We start from the raw sequence: 13,094 nt of genomic DNA, 5'->3' as shown, positions 1-13,094 counted from the left end.
ATATATATATATATATATATATATATATATATATATATATACATATATATATATATAGATTTACTGAGTATATTGATAACCTTTGAAAACACAAATCTTAGAGCAAAGAGAAGGCATTTACCATGTAACAAAATTGGTAACACCTTAGACAAACCAAACCTTACAATATAGACAGGTTGTTTATCACCAAATGAAGTTGACAAAACCTTTGAAAATACTAATCTATTAGATTAGAGATCATTGATGCCATATTATTTATCAAGCACTGAAAACAGTTAATTGTCAAAAACATAAATAATGTCCTTTGGATAATAGAATTATGTGAGCCTCTCAAAGATACAGCAATTATATAGAAGTGGAAATATTTAACATTGGAAAATGATGTTTCCTTACCCTTTTATGTACAGGATAATACGTCTAAACTGAAATGTTGATGTGTTATATTTGAAAATCCAGAGTTGACCATTACATTTGATGTAAAGTAAATTACAGCAACAGACATGGCTGTGTGGTTAACAGGCTTGCCTTGCAACCATGTCGTTTCAAGTTCAGTCCCACAGCATGGCACCTTGGCAAAGTGTCTCCTACAATAGACAAGCTAACCAATGCCTATAGATAGATAGATAGATAGATAGATACACATACAAGTGTAGGGGAGGGTGTCTTTGTGTTTATACCCCACTTACTCAGTTGAAAACCAGTGTTAGACTGTTTACGTCCCTGTAACTTAAAAGTTCAGCATAAGTTATCATTAGAATAAGTACCAGATGTACAAAAAAAACTTACATACTGAGGGTGATTTGACTAAAACTCTTGGATGTGGTGCCCCAGCATGGTCACAGTTCAATAACTCAAATAAAAGATATGGTGAACATTGATTATTCAAACCGTTTGATGTTCCAAGTGAAACATTCATATTAATTCTATTTTCCGCCATATTGTGGTCTGAAATCATTTAATAACAAAATAAAACCAACAAGCTTATTCTATCGATCATAGTTTTGATTTATTTTTCTTAACGATATTTTCAAACTTAATAACTTTTACTCTCACAAGTTTAGCATACGGAAAGTCAAATATCTGTGTGATTAGAGAAAAGGGGTTTGGGTGACACCTTTTCGGTAAATATCCAAGTAAATAAATATTAAATTTATTTTCAAAGTGATGGTATGGATGTGTTTATCAATCAATCTATTATTACATGTTCATAAGCAGAAACTTCACAATACGTTCCTATAAAATCATAGATCGTAGTTTAGAGAGTGTCTAGAATTAGATCGTTGATTTATCTTTTTAATTGATTAAATTTGGGCATACCTACAGATGTGTGCCCCACCGAATTTGCTTCTTCATAACTTTCTGAAAATACTTGTTACGCACAGAGATTTTCCAGGGATATATTTTGGATGGTGATTGGGATTCCATTGGAATTTGTTGTGAGAAATGTTTTCGGAAGGGTGTAGAAGAGTTTCGATTTGCTTTCTCAGAAAATATTCAATTGTTAAAATTGGATAATTTTTTTAAATTAAAATTTTCACAAATCTGTTTCAAATAGTGTAGATTACGATTGTGTGAGAATTTGATGTGAAAACAAAATTTAGGGGCGTGGATGGATAATTCCCAAACTTCGATTTTGTTTCTTCATACAGTTTGAAGTATGAGAATTAACACTACCATTATTTTTCGCGCACACATCAAATTCGAGAAAATCGTAATATACATAATTTGAAAAGTATTTGTCGAACGTTTTATTTCAAAATATCCTTTTCACACATGCATAGTTATGCCTAAATCTGTTTAATTGATTTTAGTTAAAGTAGTGGAGAATAGAATTAATATTAATATCAGGCAAACAACATCAAAAGGTTTTACATTACTCACGCTGAACTACCTTTACTAAAATAACTGTATTATTATATCTTACCTGTTATGCTACATATATAGTTTATAGTGAAATATTTTCAATTACACCAAACGTCTGAACAGAAACCTTCGTCATGCCAAGTTCATTGTGCAGAATATTCTCAACTTGTGGGATATGCTAACAGCATTGGCTATTTCATCTATAGTCAATCGCTTGTCATTCATTAGCAAGTGGTGAACATGATCAATGTTTTCCTCTGTGGTGGTAGTTGTGGGACGTCCAGACCCTGGGTCATCGTCAAGACTCTGTTCCCCTCCTAAATTCAGCTGCCTATAAAGCTGGAACACCGTCTGCACGAAGAAGCAATTTCACACGAAGTAAACTTTAACAACAGAAATTATAAAAATAGACTCGGAAACACAAACGACGAAATGTACTTTGTTTCTGTTTATATGCTGCTAGACAAAATATGGATTCTAAAAAAATTTATTTCAAATATATAAACAGTTACTGTTAAATGTAACGGAATTGCGAAAGTTTTGCTTCAAATACAAACAATAATGGAATTCTGTAAGTTTGACTATCAGTAACATCTGAGAGTGAAAAAATTTTAGTCACAGATCTACATTGCTGTAGTTCCCCCACCCCCTGCAAATATTGAATAGAAAATCGGATATCTCCCACTCTTACTTTTAATGTCTACCTCTTTACGGTCATCTTCATCAGTCTAGGGAAGCACAAAAGATATTGTTTATATTCTAATCAAGGCAATCTAGATCCACCGGAGAATTACATTTAAACGTCATACCAAACTTTCTAATGCTGCTATGATAACAACATGACTTCCATCATCTTAAAAGCAGTATAAATTAGTTGTAAAGTTCTACCCCGTTTATCACCTGCAATATGTCTCCTTTCTCTGTGACCAACACTACAGTTTTGTTAGGCCAGATCTACCAGAGAATTACATTTAAACGTTATACATTTGTACCTTCCGTCATTCTATCAAGTGTAGACGTCTTGGCCAAGTCATCGTGTTTTATAATGGGAAATAAATTAACAGATCTGCATATCTGTAAATTTCTAGGGAAACATTGTAGATGTTCATCCCCACTAGTAGTTTCTCTCTCTCAACTCTTGACATTTCAAAGAGAAAGAGGATAACTGCAGACAACTACCTCAATACTAAACAGCAAAAGGTGTTTGAACTTTCTCCAACCAGTTTTTATTGTAACAACTATACTTTTCTAACATTCTCCTCCACTGCTTACTTGGTTAATTATGTAACAGAAGCATAGTTAACAGTCAAGTTAATGACAGTACCCTTGTACATAGCTTGTGTGGCTTTCTCATGCCATTTGTGTACCCCTAGTTTTCTTTGAGTCAACCAGCTCATACAATGAGGGACTCTGCCTAAGGCAATGAATGTTAAGGACAATAGTTTGCTCTTATCTAAATACTTCCCCTACTGGTTTCTATAGAGTTGATATCAGCAGTACTTGTCTCTGACGCAAAAACCAAAATGCTAACAATTTATATTTATCTCAATTACTGCTTAGTGCTTCTAATCTGTATTTTGCTATGACTGGGCAGCCAAACAGCGCCACCAGTGAAAAGGTTTTGACTGGATTCCAGTTAGAGAAACTTAGTCTCTTTGTCAGTTTAGAGTTGCCTCTCTTTTTAGTGTCTGATGTTGATGAGAAGATAACCATTCCAAAATGTATGCACACGTGAATCTGGAAGAGGGCTCTTTGAACTGACCGTGGTGTATTTACAACTTTTTTCTACTGCAAGAATATTTCTCTATGACAAACTTCTTACAAGTTCAAGTATTTCTTAAATGTGAAGGTGCATGGCTCAGTGGTTAGAATGTCAGGCTCACAATCATGAGATTGTGAGTTTAATTCCCAGACTAGGCTGTGTGCTATGTTCTTGAGCACTTGTACACTAAATTCCTTGTTAAGAAGGAATTCCATCTGTTTCGTGGATTCACTACCTCAACAACTCTTTCATAGGATCCAGTGGCTAAGGACATTATCAGGAGGAACCACATCCAGTTTTCACCCCTACTCCTCTACCATTTTTGATGTGGTAGTCTCCCACCTTTTGGAGGTGTCTTCAACTCTGGTGTTGAGCGTGCTTTTTTCATTTTTTGGGGGGCCTTTTGTTCTTTAGTTTCTTCAATGTAACATCAACAAATGTCAGTGGGCAACGACCACCCTGCCAAATTTTCCTTTAAATACTTGCCGGTAGTCTCCAGCTGCCAGTACCAGCTAACTGTCACGTGAAACAATCTAAGCATCAACTGACCAATGGAGGGGGAAGGATGTTTAGTTTTGGCCCACACTCTCTCTAGATCTACCTTCCAGAATCATCCAAGTTTCACTTCCAGTAGCCAGAGTCGATTAGCTGTTTGGTGGTACAAGCCTTCAAACTATCATTACCAGTTTTCTCCTTACTGACCTCATCTCTGTACATGGCATTTACAGCCCTCATCTATCCCCAGCTTCCACATTGCCCACCAGATAAGGGAGTGGGGATTCCTATCAAAGGTGTTTTCCATGTCAATCAAAGCCAGAAACAGAGGCTTATTTTGGGCCAAGTACTTCTGCAGTTGCCTCACCAGGAAATCAGCATTGGTCGGTGTTTCTGCCAGGTACAAATCAAAATTGCATCTCATCTATGCTCTCTTCTAAATTGAGCTATGACCCTTTTTGTAACACTCATCATCTGGTTCAGCAATTCAATGCCTCTGTAATTATTCCTGAGGCATTACCTTTGCCTTTATAGCAATTGACTATTATACTGCTACACCAATCGTTGGGCATGATTCCCTCATGTACAACCTGATTAATTATGTGACTCGGTCATGTCCCACTCTACCAGATATTTTAAACGTCTCAACAGTGATTCCCAATAGATCAGAGGCTTTCTTTGTCTTCATACCTTTAATTGCTTTATCCACTAAGCTAATGTTGATTTGGATAGCTGGCCCCTCTGTTGGGTCCACATTAGGCAGGTTCTCCTTCTCCCATTTAGTAGCCTTTCATAGTGGCAATTCCAAGCCTCCTTCTTTGCAGAATCACTAACTGCAAATTCATGCATATATAAATATATCTTTTAAATTCGTTTATGTTAACATTAAGGGTATGCAAATAAAGCTCTTATTTTACTAAACTGGCCACCGTTTAATGATACTGACTAGCGAGTCAAGTTTTCAGGGCTGCATCATGGTTATACTGATATATGTAAAATAAATATAGCTAGATTGGCCTTCATACTGACAAGACGGGATAAACATCCCACTAATGCAGTATCACCTGATATGAATCAATGATGATGATCAACCACATGTCCATATATGGACTATGCTGTATTCATCCCAAGGATACAGACTCTGATGTTAAAGTCATGTGATTTGTGGAAACATGTGTAGCAATGTATCAAATATTTATAAACTCCATCCTAGAATTATTGTTATTATTATATAAATATATATATAAATGTATATACACACACTGGTGATAGTGATGGGGAAACGTGTATCAGCCAATTCATTTTATGACAAAAATATTTCTTATATATTTATTTCAATGATCTTGAAAAATTACTTGCATCCGAATATCAAAGAGAACAAAATTTCAAAACATTTTTAAAAAATATAAATTTTATTGTTTTTCTTACATACTTTATTTAAAAAAAAATAACTTAGTCATAGTTGCTAGTGTCAACAGTCAATCATGGTAGCTGCATTCTATGTCATTAAAATTTGAGTTGAATACATGTTTTATTATAATAAAACAAATAAAATAGGACAATATTAGAGAAATGCATTAATATTTACAAAATTAACCAATTAAATTATACCTTATTTCACTTTTATTTAATTTTATTTTGATTATATTTTTAAAAAATACCATCTATTAGATAATCAATTTATAATTTTAACTTTTTATTTAATTAATTTTTACACACATATTTGTAGGCATATACACAAGATAACTGCTTCTCTCTTACTGTTAAGAAGTTTACATTTAGAAGTTAAAATTTTGAAAATCCCATCAATACAAAGATCGCAGTGACTATCTGCAATTTTATAGGCTTATGAATTTCCACTTTATGTTATACTTGTTATTTTTGTCTTTTAACTTAATTTGCTTAGACAGGCACTAGATGGTTTATTTCTAAATGTGTTCTCATGGCTTGCAATCTGCATTTTTATGTTATTTTCTGTAGAACCTATGTAAAAATAATTTATACCTTCAGATTCCACTTTACATCTATATACATTTTTTTTTTGCTTGCAACAATTTTTGAACAAACATTTATCTTAAAAATTTTCAGCCACAACCTATATTTTTACTTTTTTTTTCCTTTATAAAATTGCAATATTATATATTTGCAAGGCCTCTGCCAGGGGTGTAGCCAGCCCACTTATGCGTACCTTTCCTTCATTGGACACTAAACTCCGCTTGCGAAGACTTTTTGAGACAAGTGAAATTGAAATCGAACTAAATTCGACGACTGGCACCCATGCCAACGTTGTCTCCTTCATTGGACACAAAACTCAGCTTGTGAAGACTTATTGGGGCAAGCGAAATTGGGATGGCACCTGTGCCCAGCGTCGCCTTTCTGGCACTTGTGCCCGTGACATGTGTAAGGATTTTCGAGTGAGATCGTTGCCAGTGCCCCTGGACTGGCTCTTGTGTGCGTAGCACATAAAATACACCATTTTGAGCGTGGCCATTGCCAGTACCGCCTGACTGGCCTTCATGCGGGTGACACGTAAAAGCACCCACTACACTCTCTGAGTGGTTGGCATTAGGAAGGGCATCCAGCTGTAGAAACTCTGCCAAATCAGATTGGAGCCTGGTGTAGCCATCTGGTTTCACTAGTCCTCAGTCAAATCGTCCAACCCATGCTAGCATGGAAAGTGGACGTTAAACGATGATGATGATGATGATGACAGGATACTACAGGGGGTTGTTTCCCTTTCTTCACTAGGTTCATTAGCACAATCCTGTAATGTATCAGTACTAAATTTAACTGTATTAAAGTGAAAACATAATCTGAGAAACATTAGTTGAGACAGATAAATCCAATTCAGAATTTACTTGTGTTAATTATGTCATACTTATTTTTTTTAGTAAAGTGCTTTGAAAATAGTTTATAAAGCGATTTAACCAAGTTAGTTTTTATTTGTTTTGTGAATGGAATTATTAACCATATAATAGTCCTAAATGGATAACAAACATCGTACCAAAGAATCAATCTGGCTTTTGAGAAGGTCAATGCACAAGCGCCATCTTTTCAGCCATCGAATACCAGAAAAATACACGGAGCACTCACTGCCTCTTTTTCATGATTGTATTAACCTCACACAGGACTTTAACACAGTGAACAGGCTTGCTTTATGGATATTCTTAGAAATGCTAGGATGCCCACTGGAGCTTGTCAACATGATCTGTAAACTTCATCTCAATAAGGTTTGTGTTAAATTTTAACTTGCTCAACGCTGTTGTCACCTGTAGCTGCAGGTGCATTTTGTTGCCTTAAGAAGGCTGCTTAAAATAAACAGATTGCTAATTTTATTTCCGGTACTTTAAGGTGTAAACAAGCTACTTTTGATTCAGAACAAGGCTAAACTTTCGTTTTCTGATGACTTTTTCATTGTTATATACTACTAACCACGAGGTAACCAAGCTTTGAAATCAATCAAAGTTTTTTTAAAAATTTTTTAAGGAACAAAAATGGCTGCTCTTGCATTTGAAGTTTTTCTGGAAGAAATCTTGTTTGATTCTGACTCAGATGATGATTTTAAAGGATTTATTCAAGGTGATGATGAAGACACAGACTATGCTAACAGTTATATAGAAAACAATGTACTGGGTGGATACTATCATCCATGGCTGGCTGATTTAAAGAAAGTACTGACCCAAAGGAGGTACATTTCTGAGGGCCAACTCTTTTGTCTATTCTTTCATGCTTTACATAAAAATATTCATCCATTCTTTTATTAGTATACAAAAAAATCAAGCCTGTACACACAATATGTTATACAATTGTTATAACAATTTTAAAACAGTAGTTGCTCATGTCTTTAGTTCCCTCAAAAATAAGGCAGTGACAAGGGAAACTATTCTAGGGGCAAATCAGTGTGCTAAAGGTTTATGTTACCCAATCAGATCCAGACTCAATTGATAACAATGTGAAGCAAGGAGACATACTTGCTCCTACTCTTTTCTCCATCTATTTTGTTCTTGATATTGCTTATGCTTTTTAACAATGTACCATTGGTATCCATCTAAGATTCTAAGAGTTGACTGAGATTCGAATCTAAGCTCTTTGGGGAGATTTTGCATGAATTCCAATATGGTGATGTCGACTTGATGGCTCATTCCAAAGAAGATTTGCAACTGTCAATGGACAATTTTTCTTTTCTAGATATTGTAATGTGTTTGGACTCACTATTAGTCTAACAAAGACTTAAGTGATGTTCACACCAGCACCTTGAGAAGCTTACGCTAAGCCTACCATCAGTGTAAGTGGAACATGGCTAGAAGTCATGAAGAGTTTTGTATATCATTGTTAGACGCTGAAATTCATCAAAGAATTGTGAAAGGAAGCATGGCCTTCAACACTCTCCTTTATAAATATGTTTGTGTTTAGCTGGGAAACTTCTTTCAGAGGATGATTTACTGCAGTTATTACAGTGATATGGTTTCTTGCCTGAGTGAATATGTTTGTGAGAAATCAAATCACTATTTTGAGAGGATGATTTACCATAGATATCGCAATAATACGGTTTTCTCCTGCAGGAATATGCTTGTATACAGCTATGTTAGTTCCATGAGAAGATGACTTACTGCAGATATCACATCAGCATGGTTACTTTCTTGTGTGAATACGATTGTGTTTAGTTAAGTTACCTCTTGCAGAGAATGATTTGTCACAGATATCACAGTGATAAGGTTTCTCTCCTGTGTGACTTCGCTTGTGTCTTGTTAAGTGTCCATTTCGAGTGAATGATTTGCCACAGATATCACACTGATATGGTTTCTCTCTTCTATGAAAACATTTGTGTGTAGTTAATTGGCTTCTTTGAGAGAACGAATTACCACAGGCATCACAGTGATGTGGTCTCTCCCCTTCATGAATACGTTTGTGAGAAGTCAATTCCCCATTCTGAGAGAAGGATTTGCCACAGATATTGCAATGATACGGTTTTTCTCCTGTATGAATACGCTTGTGTACACCTACATTATTTCCATGAGAGAATGACTTACCACAGATATCACATTGATATGGCTTCTCTCCTGTATGAACACGTTTGTGTTGAGTTAAGTGAGAATTTCGAGAGAATGATTTACCACAGATTTCACAGTGATGTGGTTTTTCTCCTGTGTGAATAAGTTTGTGTCTGGTTAAATCGCCACGTTGAGAGAATGATTTCTCACAGATATCACAATGATATGGCTTCTCTCCTGTGTGAGTACGTATATGATTAGTCACATGTTCTTTTAGAGGAAATGACTTACCACAGATATCACAGGAATATGGCTTTTCTCCTGTGTGAATTCGTTTGTGCTGAGTTAAACGAATATTTCGAGAAAAAGATTTACCACAGATATCACAAAAATATGGTTTATCTCCTGTGTGAATACGTTTGTGCTGATTTAAGGCACCTCTTACAGAGAATGATTTAGTGCAGATCTCACAGTGATATGGTTTCTCTCCTGAGTGAATATGTCTGTGCCTAGTTAAGTTACAATTTTTAGAGAATGATTTCCCACAAATATTACAGTGGAGTAATGTTTTTCCTTTCTCTTTATTCATGTCACTAGGGAAATCAATACTTTCAATCTGTGACTTAGACTTAAACTTATCTTCACATAATTCATTTTCCATCATTGTTCTTTCCTCACCACAATTTCAAGATGTTTATCTTTTCAATAATATATTTTCTTGCTAATATATATTTATACTATTGTGATCCTTGTTGATATATGAGATGGGTTACAAACTCCTTTATAAATCCATCCAAGTTTAATTCAGATGCAAAATAATCTTGTGCATATTCCAGACAGTCAAGAAAAGAATTATTGTTTTGAATCTCAGTTAAACAAAAAATATTTGCCAGTAATTTGCCACAGATTTCTATAAGGAAAGTTATATCTATTCTGTATAAGATTCACTTTCAGTCTTTAAATGATAATAAATATTGATGATGTATCGGATATACACAATTCAGTGATGCCAATGTCATTCTGAAATAGTAGAGAAAAAACAGTATAAGATATAGGGGATACTTAAAATACAAAGTCAAGATTTTAGTGAATTTCTTTGAGTAATGAGCTGAAGAAACAAACATTTACTTGAACAACTGAAATGCATTCCTCTCTTTTGAAGATGTGTATTATAACAGTGTAGATAAATAATAAATAAATATATGGAGAGTACAAGTATGGTTGGGTGGTTAAGAAGCCTGTTCCTAGCCATGTTGTCTCAGGTTCAATTCTAATGTGTGGCACCTTGGACAAGAGTCCTCTACTACAGCCCTGAGTCAACAAAAGCCTCAGGAGTGGACTTGTTAGATGGTATCTGTGCGGAAACCTGTCAAATGTATAGTTATCTATCTATAGATGTATATGTGTGTGTATCCTTGTCTTGACATCATGTGATGGTTGTAAATAAGCATCATCATTAAATAAGTGATGTATAGTCTTCTGTGAAAACTATGTTTGGCCAATGGAACTATTACTTTGCATGGAAACAGGTGGAGGTTGTCAACAGGAAGGGCATCCAGCTGTAGGAACTCTACCTCAACAAAGTCTGTCTGGACCCTCACAAGCATGGCAAAGTAGACATTAAGTGATGATGTTAGCTATTAAATATAAAGATTATGAATAATTATATATAATAAATATATAATTGTATCCAGTTAACAAAAATCACTCATCATGATTTTTAAGCCAGAATATTTTAAAATATCCTTAAAAGACACACTCAACACAAAGGCCTTTTTGATAAAGAAGAGAGACCTGTGTTCTCCAGCTCAAAAAATACTTTTACAGTGGCTTTTTGCGAGAAGAGCAAATGCTTTCTTGATGTTTTCCAGCTCAACAACTGTAAAGGGCCCAGGACCACAGAACACATTATTTGTATGACAAGTGTTAATATCATCCTTTCTGGGCCAGATAAAGCTGTTGATATCAGGAACAGATCTATAAAGAAACTTGAACTTAATCATTCTACCAGAGACATGTTGTAGGGCCCTGCCAATGTAGAACTGGCGAAGATAGTTGACAGCATAGTACTGCTCCACAAGCACTGTGATACCGTTGGGAGAGCCTGGCTCTACAGGAACTGCTGTTTGGGTTGATTTAGTTTGCTCAAGTCTTGATGACAAAGTGTTTCTTACTGCTTCCTTTTCTTTTCAGCTTGGACTCTTCTTTCATTCTTTTTCTCTCAGTGCTTCTCTTTCTGTCAGACATGGTTGCTTTTTTTCTCTGCATATTTCCTTCACTTCCTTTCCCTATCTTTTTTCTTATACTCTTCAAGTTTGATAGGATCACCTCTTATTTCTTTCTGTACAAGAAGCTATTGTTTAAACCCTTGGAAAAAAATTTTCCCCACAAATTTCTTTATAACCATAATGTATGCCTTTTGAAAGGGATTTATATTAAATTTCATTAAAAGATATCTATTTTCCTCAAAGTTATGGGGGGAAAAATCGGACCTTGTGAATTTTCCGAAAGTCCTCTCCCCACCCCATCGGAAAAGATTTTCCCAACAAATTTCTTTATAATCATAATGTATGCCGTTTGAAAGGCATTTACATAAAATTTCCTTTTAAAAAAGAACCCATTTTCCTAAAAGTTATGAGGGAAAATCTCGCATCTTGTGAATTTTCTGAAAGTTCTCTCCTCACCCCCCGGTTGGTTTGCGCGCATTTTTGTTTTCACATTCGTCTCATACACATTTTTTTTCACACCCGTTGCACTAGTTTTTTTTTTTTGGTGACTGGCTACTCAAGTAGACATTAACCAAAATTAATAAGAAATTTTTTCCAAATAACTGTTTATTTTTTTATCAGTTTCAGCTCAAAGCTGTGGCCATGCTGGGGCACCACCGTTTTGCTACACTGTTATTATTGAGAGCCTCCTCTGATATGTGGAATTTGGTGAATAAGGGAGGCTAATGCCGCTACCCTCATTTGCGCTTCCAGCAGTGTGGTAGGTTCATCTGGGACTCTCGATAGGAAGAGATCCAGTTTTGATTTGAAAACATCTACATCTACTTTGTGTAGGTTCCTCAGGCTCATTGGGAGAATATTAAAAAACTGTGGACCCCTGAAACCTATTGCGGTAGAACGAAATACTGTGGAATGGTCCAATATATTTCTTTATTGCACACAGGGGGCTAAACAAGAACAAAGGGATTAAGTCGATTACATCGACACCAGTGCGTAACGGGTACTTATTTAATCGATCCCGAAAGGATGAAAGGCAATGTGGACCTCGGCGGAATTTGGACGTAACAGCAGACGAAATGCCTCTTAGCATTTCGCCCGGCGTGCTAACGATTCTGCCAGCTAGCCACCCTCAATGGCCCAATATACTGAATATTTATCTCTTCCGATTTCTTAATCCAGACAAGGTGTCACCCAAAACGGTCTTCCCATCACACAAAGATCTTTGACATTCCATATGCTATGTGATAAGCATTATTAAACACGAAAATATCTTTAAGAAAAAAATGTAAATATAACTATGATCGGTGGAATAATCTTTAAACCATAATATGTAGAGACTAGAATATCAATGTCTGACTAGCAACATCAAAAGGTTTTACATTACCCATGTCCAACCACTTAACTAATATATCTGTATTATTATATCTTACCTGTTATGCTACATAAATCTGTATTTATAGTGAAATATCTTTAATAACACCAAATACTTCCTTCTTGGCGCCAAAGCCCCAAGTAAACTTTGACAAAAGAAATTATAAAACTAGACTCGGAAATATAAACGGTGAAACGTAATTAGTTTCTGTTAACATGCGCCTAGATAAAAAATATCAGTATTATTTCTAAATACTTTATTTAAAATTTTAAAACAGTCACTGTAAATGTTCTGGTGCTATCTTTCGATAAAAGTAGATGAAAAAAAAATGAAAGAATTTATTCAGTAATTTCCGAAAATATTTATTTCTTTAATTTCTTTTT

At 35.2% G+C, this 13,094-nt stretch overlaps 2 protein-coding genes across 4 annotated transcripts in view; both read right to left on the bottom strand.

Moving 5' to 3' along the window:
• Window positions 1-2,241, bottom strand: part of LOC106881503 (zinc finger protein 665) — a 6,759-nt gene extending 4,518 nt beyond the window's left edge. For 2 of the 3 annotated variants that reach the window (XM_052977590.1, XM_014931913.2), the window contains exon 1: window positions 1,925-2,241. The gene's annotated coding sequence lies outside the window, so the exon portion shown is untranslated. Of the gene's footprint in view, window positions 1-393; window positions 1,902-1,924 lie in introns of those variants that run through there. The other variant, XM_014931914.2, reaches the window with a different exon arrangement.
• A 5,435-nt stretch (window positions 2,242-7,676) lies between these two features.
• Window positions 7,677-12,857, bottom strand: LOC106881502 (zinc finger protein 239). Its single transcript, XM_014931912.1, has 2 exons — window positions 12,770-12,857; window positions 7,677-10,131 (listed from the first exon to the last, which is right to left on the bottom strand). The coding sequence occupies exon 2, from the start codon at window positions 9,773-9,775 to the stop codon at window positions 8,753-8,755; it is 1,023 nt and encodes a 340-aa protein (XP_014787398.1). The 5' UTR covers window positions 9,776-10,131; window positions 12,770-12,857; the 3' UTR covers window positions 7,677-8,752.
• Window positions 12,858-13,094: the final 237 nt, after the last annotated feature.

This window comes from Octopus bimaculoides, chromosome 28 (assembly GCF_001194135.2).
Source record: "Octopus bimaculoides isolate UCB-OBI-ISO-001 chromosome 28, ASM119413v2, whole genome shotgun sequence".
Classification (NCBI taxonomy): domain Eukaryota; kingdom Metazoa; phylum Mollusca; class Cephalopoda; order Octopoda; family Octopodidae; genus Octopus; species Octopus bimaculoides.
The sequence above is the reverse complement of the archived record's forward strand: the minus strand, read 5'-3'. Positions and strand labels throughout refer to the sequence as shown.

Bases quoted from the DNA above. Each gene is read 5' to 3' on its own strand.
- LOC106881502 (XM_014931912.1), bottom strand. From the start codon at position 9,775: ATGATGGAAAATGAATTATGTGAAGATAAGTTTAAGTCTAAGTCACAG.